This window comes from Opisthorchis viverrini (genome assembly GCF_000715545.1).
Source record: "Opisthorchis viverrini unplaced genomic scaffold opera_v5_168, whole genome shotgun sequence".
Classification (NCBI taxonomy): domain Eukaryota; kingdom Metazoa; phylum Platyhelminthes; class Trematoda; order Opisthorchiida; family Opisthorchiidae; genus Opisthorchis; species Opisthorchis viverrini.
The window spans coordinates 783,608-790,290 of NW_008751823.1; the positions used below are offsets into that span (position 1 = coordinate 783,608).

Sequence of the window (6,683 nt, forward strand, 5' to 3'; positions counted from 1 at the left end):
CACAGCACACATCAATGCCAAGCGAGTCCAGTGTGAGTGCAAGAGCAGCTTGTTGTCCTGCTTGCTTCAGAGTGCGCACATTGAACGAGGCCAGATAGGCTGGGTGCCGAGGCTTGAGGACTGATTTGGAGATGCCTGGAGATGTCGGCACCATGTGATGAGCAGATGCTGCACGCAAAACCGATGCATGACGAACGGAGTCATCAGTCCTAAGTGCTGGGCCTACAAGGAGAGAGTTATTAATGGGGTGGGGAGAGGGAGAAGAAAAAGTATGTGAAGGGGAAAGAAGGGAGGCGTCAGCAGTAGCCTGTTTTCGCTTACCCGCCCTGCTGTATGCAGCAAGTAAGGCGACCCGGCTGATGTCACCACGCGACGGCCGATGTGGCATGAGTTTATTTGTGTATGTGCTATTCATGGTTGTACGTGGGCTGGGATACTGCCAGGGTGCCCACACCTAGACAGGAGGACGATTAGGGTCCTCAACCAAAGCCTTTGGCTGAAAAGTCTAACCGCAAGGCAGTGGTGTTTGGCGGGAAATGCAAATGCATTACCATTTCTACGGAACAAGTCGCCACATGTTCCAAACCCCAACCTGGAGGACCAGGAGACTGTGTTCGTCAGACCTCTAACCATTGAACAACCTGGCATGACTCTGTGAGTGTCGCGGGACACTCTCCAGTATAGCTCAATGGATCGCTGAGGTGCGCAAACCGTCACACCACGGTAAGGTCCAGTCCCTTCGTGACGGAATCACCTAACCGTTGCTCCGTATCTAAGCTCCTGGCTAGCAACGAAAATAAGAATAAATCCTGACCAAATTTAAGAGGTCTGTTCTACGCTGCTGCTTCCAACGTCTGTATCTGGGCAACAGATAGTTCTTGCCAAGAACTTGCTCCCCTGTGATCTATATTTATTGTTTCCGAAACAAGTATACTGGACCCCAGTTCGGGCATACGTTTGAAACCGCATAGGGTGACTTTCAGATAATCGGTCAACTTACATAAAGTAATGCCAAAAAGCACCTTAGATGCGACGGATACCAGACTGATGCCACGATGAATCCCGCATGATGTTCTTGCGCCCTTTTTGAAAGCCAGGATGACAGCCGAAGAGTTCCATTCGACTGGTATTGTTTTTTGTTCCAAATTTTTTGGAGTCTGGTTGCTGGACTGTTTACCAAGACCTCACTCCCTTCTTTGAACAGGGCGGAGTGTAGGCCATCCGGACCAGGAGGCTTGTCGCGCTTGAGTATCGATATTTCATGCTGGGATTCTGTTGTTGACGACGGGTTGGTGTCGATGTTCCATTCAGGTCCACTGGATTCTTCCAGCAGTTGTGTTGAAGAAAACCAGTTAAACTGTTCTTTGAAGTGTTCATCCCATCGCTCGAGACGTCCGGAAAACGGAAACGACTGCTGCAGTTTTGTACTGACCACAGACTGCTTCTATACAGTACTAACTTCCGGAACAACCGAGGCCTTTTGGCAACATGGAACTTAACGCATGCGAGCCAACCTCAAACGCAGATAGTACACTATTAGCTATTGGTGTCACTCGTCCTGTGTGGATTGCTTATCGACAGTTATCCCTATCTTTAAAGGGAGTACGCGGACGCTGTGTGAAAACCATCATGGCATCAGCCTGTTAGTCACGGCACCGAATGATTTCCCTGACTTTATCCTTCCAAGGTTCACTGAACACAGGGAGGCAGACCCGTGGAAACCAAGCTGGGTTCCGTCCTGCAAGAGGTTGCATCGATTTTATCTCCGACAGATTCTGGAACAGCGACACTGCTTCCAGCAACCAACAATGGTTGTTCCTTGATCTAAAAGCTGTCTTTGACTCTGTGGAGCATCAGGCACTATGGCAGTGTCTATGGAGCAAAGGTATTCCCCATAAATTCCTGACCCTCCTTCAGGCGCTGTTCGCCAACTCCCGCGGCCGTGTGAAGGTCCACAGGAGGCTCTCTCCTGAGTTCACTACACTAAGTGGTGTCAAATAGGGCTGTCTTTTTTCACTATTCCTCTTTAACTTCGTCATTGATAAGGTCATGGAAGACTCACTATCAGCTTCTAACGCCTGTGGAATCGAAGTGCTCCCGGGACATCATCATCATGATCAGACAGCAACATCAGTGTTGGCACTGATGCTTCACTGCCGTCCGCTCACAGGTATTAGGCACACAGACGACATAGCTCTTCTTGGATCTGATGCCATAGTGATGCAAACAATGTTAATTTAACTGGTTATTTACAGTTGCTCAGTCGGGTACTCAGCCGGCAACACAGCTCTGAAGATCAAACTTGAATTCCCTAACGGCTTCAGATATAAGCGAATGCTTATTGTCCCGGAAGCGTCAGTGAGCTTCTCGTCCTGACAGGACCCCCGCCCACTGTTTGAAGACAGAGAGAAATTAATTATACGTGCTTGTATAACATATTTGCCTCAATCTGGGAGAAAGGGACTGTCTCAATCAAATGAGATGAATCCACAGTAGTGCCAATTTTAAAAAATAGTGTTTACAATGAATGTGGCAATCACAAAGGAATCAGCTTGACCCGTTTTTAACCAGANGAACCGCTTATTTTACGTCTTTCGAAGTTGAGTGAGGACAGAAGCCGAGAACAGCAAGCAGGATTCCGGCCGGGCGGGGGTTACGTGGACGCAATCATGCTTCATCAAGTGAGATGGCTCAAGTGGTTAGAGCGCGAATTTACTGACCGGAAGGTCCTTGGTTCGAACCCGACCTCTGCCCCTCGACTTCCACTGTCTGGGATTGGGCAACCTGACAGTATACCAGCCCTCGTGCTTCCTTCGGGTAGCATGGCAGCCTCCTGCCATCAAGTGTTAGAGAAACGACATACGTATTGACGTCCTACACCCATGGTGTTCCTTGACTTCGAGGGTGCGATCGAGTCTGTCGACCGGTTGGTTCTTTTCAGCACGCTCTCGCAGCCGGGTATATCCCAGAAGTTCATGAGTATAATGCACTGTTTGTGTTCACATGCTTATTGGTGTGTGAATGTAAGCGGAGCTATCCAAAATCCTTTCTACAAGGAGTGGTGTCCAACAAGGGTGCCCACTATCTTCATCTGTGTATATGGTTGTCCTTGATCAGGTAATAGGGCGAGCTCTAGAGGATCTGCAAAACTCCGCTGTCAGATATCTCTAACTGAGAACCTTGTAAATCTGGAATATACAGATGACAGTGTTATCATTTTTGACGAGTAGAAAGCGCAAACAGCGCTGGAAAAATTAACAAAGGCCATATAGTCTTTCGGCATGGACATCGCGCCAAGGTGCGAAGTCATGTTGCAGGACGTACAGTCAAGGAATGACACAAGAAGCTATGGAACACCATACGTACCCCGGAAGTTGCATTAGCACTGAAGGTAGTCTTGCAGTCGAACCTCAAAGGCCAGAACGGATTCCTCTAATCTGCACCAATTTTGGCATCAAACGCGTATTGTACGGCTTCGAGCCTTGGCCACTTCAGGCGACGACCCGAGATATTTTCAGGTTTTTAACCATCCCTATTTCAGAAGTATGACTGAGACTAGGAGGAGTGGGCGAATCCGGAATCTGATCAGGATTCCAACTTTTGATGGAGCAGACTGTACTTCACTGAAACAATGCATCGAGCACTGCAAGCCCAGTTAGAAGAGCCATGCGTTATCATGTCGAGTTATTGCCTGCTGAGATGAACGCTGTTTTTCGTGCCTAATTCTGAGTGGCGGAAACCTAGCAGTGGACAGAACTTGGCACGACAGAAGGTAGTAACGATGCTACGGAAGTTTTGGTCGTGCCGTTCGACTCCAACAATAGGGTCCAACTGATTATCGATTTGTTTGGCTGGAGACACTGAATGATTTGGCGGCTAACCGATATCAGTGGCGTCCATGCTGTGGGTTCCTAGCCAGATTGTCTGATTGAGTATTGGAGTTGCAGGCACCTCAGATATTTGTGACTGGCCCTAGATGTCTCCCCCTAGCCCATTTTTCTCCTTTTCATTCCAAAGCTTTATTCGAGTAGATTGGCATGGTTTTACAGCAGCAAAGCGCCAGCGACCCATGCCTCTCGACTTCTGCCTAGGCTTGGGTAACCCGGCAGTATCCCAGCCCTCGTAATTCCTTCGGGTGGCATGGCTACTAGGCAGTGGGTGTTACACCCGAACGATTATTTAACTTGGTATAGGCAGGTACAGACGGCGGAGAACGACTGTTTTAGCCAAGTGCTGGCCGGACTTTTTCCAAGTTCCAGAATAATCGAAATCGTCTAGCTGCACATGGCTCACCAGAAATGTTCTAGTTGCCGATGCAAACGGGCCATACCATGCGCGAGGAGGTGGATGAACAAACCAGTCATTCCTTTCGGAACACTTGTGTGGATTCAGATCACGCACACGGCTGCACAAAGGCTGAAATCTACCTTGGCAACTGTGTTGCTCATAGATTCTGTCCGTCTTTTGGACACTTCCAGCTGCTCTACTATTGGATACTGAATCCAACTGGAGCGGGATTGTCTCACCTTTGCATAATGCCAGGGTTTATGCCTGCGCAAAGTAAAGTCAGCTTTACCCAGGCACTGAACACCAATTAGAACGGTGGTACTGACTGAGTCTCAGGGAAATGTTCAAACCGGCGATTTATCGAATATCAACGACTGTGCATCGATCGTGAAGCCTAACACGTAAGGTCAGCCAAATGGAAGCGAAGAATGCCCGAAATACCGGAAAAGTTAATCCGGACGACTGGTCCCCGTCTGTGGGCAGAACTTTCAAGGACTAAAATAATGCGATTATCGCCAGTAAGAAACGACGCCTTGATCACCATGTGGAGCACTTTGAGGAATCCTCATGAGCTCGAAATAGCCCAGTGGTTTACTCGCGCGCCTAGCGACCTAAAAGTTCATTATCTGAACCAAACCTGGCATCTCAACTGCTCCAGTCTATGCTTGGGCAAACTGACAGTAACTCAGCCCTCGCGCTTCCATCGGGTCGCAACGCAGCCATGCACCGAAAGGACGTCTTGGCTGAGCAATTATTTTAATTTAATAATCCCCCCTTCAGCACCCGGCCCTTCAGCCCCTTCATCCCGGCCCAGATTACCCACATTGTCGAAAGATAGTAGTGAGGTCCTCAGTTAGCGCTTGCTAAATTTACTTGTCAAGCTCACTTTACAGAGGGATCAGTTTGTGTCCAGAAGATTTCGTACAAAAACGGGGGTCTGAAAAGGATACCCACTCTCTTCGTTGATATTCAACTTTTCGATCGATAAGACAAGGCGCCAGACGCTAGAAAAATGCTGGCGGAATATGCGGACACATATCACTTTTTGGATGAGAAAACGAGCGGGTGACTGGATGAACTGACCGATCATGGCATGCGGTTCGCACACGAATATATGGTTATGTCCCTGGGCATACAGTCACCGAACATGACGCTTACAATCCGAGGCACTCGAGGTTGTGAGACGTCTCACGTTTGTTGAAGATGGTACACACTAGGGTCCATAGTGCAACCGATAAGGCCAATGTGCGAATCGCCGAGATTCTGATGACGTTTGCTAATTTGGGACACATGACGGCTGAATAACATGCGATTGAGATTCCAAAGACGGGGAAATCAGGCTACAATGGATTGATTATAGCTCGTGCTGGCTGGTGTCAACGAATACAGAGGGGTCAAATGGAAAGGGAGAGTTGGGTTGGGACACAAAACTCTGGTCCCAGACCGAAAGCTTCGCCGGTTCGGTCGTGTATTGCGCACGCCAAATTGTTAGCCGAGGTGATGTTTCCGCGCCATAATCAGTGACACGCGAAAACTGGCCAATTATAGCTCGGTAGAAGAGTATGAAAACGATCACTAATTCTGGGTGCTGTCGGTACATTCTCCTTCCGAGATCGAGGAGGCGCTATTCTTCTCATGCTTGCCTGGGGACACTAAGATAGGAGTGCTGTTCGATTACAACGCGTCGTCGTTGAAAGTTTCTATTAAAGTGGATGATAGTCAGCAGAGTAAGCTGTCCCATGGGCAGATAACTGGTTACTACCACCATATCATGTGATGCTCTTTCTTGCCAGGTTATGCACCCGGTGGCCTAAATCATTTAACATCTAGTCTTGTGTTTGACTCTTGGAGATTGAAATCTTCGTGACAGTCGCTGAAAAAAGAAATTACGCTACCTTGGAGCGATCATTCTCACGAGCTTACAAGTGCTTCCCATGCGGAGAGACTCCCAATTTACAGAAGAAAGCCTATAGGTTTGAAGAACTTACCTAATTAGATGGTTTTCGAGCCCGCCATTTTTTAGCTCCGGGTCATCGCCAGATAGCATCAAGAAACCAGCAGGCCTTGCAACCAAATCTCCCGCTGTTATTATGTTGCGCGTTAAAACGTACTCTGAATCGGAAGCACGAGCTTCATAGGCTTGACGACTTTCTTGCTGGCCGTTTTAAGCGGTATCTTCTAGGTATTCCACTCCAGGCGGTGAAAATGCCGGATCATCGGAGACAATAAATGGTTGGTGCCGGTCATCTCCGCTTTTCGTCTGGAAATTCAGAAACTCACGGTTTTATAGTGTATGTAATCCGTTGTCACATTTACCATTCTTCCTGAACTTGAACCACACTTTGTAACTGTCGTTCACATTGTATCATGACGTTTGTTTTAATGTTACGAATACA

The 6,683-nt window shown here is 48.1% G+C and overlaps 1 protein-coding gene across 1 annotated transcript in view; it reads right to left on the minus strand.

Moving 5' to 3' along the window:
- T265_07332 (hypothetical protein) overlaps positions 1–6,683 on the minus strand; it is a gene marked incomplete at both ends in the record, with an annotated part of 27,379 nt that overhangs the window by 16,813 nt on the left and 3,883 nt on the right. The window contains one exon of the mRNA XM_009172824.1: positions 1,189–1,444. Within this exon, the coding sequence (XP_009171088.1) occupies positions 1,189–1,444 (256 nt within the window). The remainder of the gene's footprint in view (positions 1–1,188; positions 1,445–6,683) is intronic.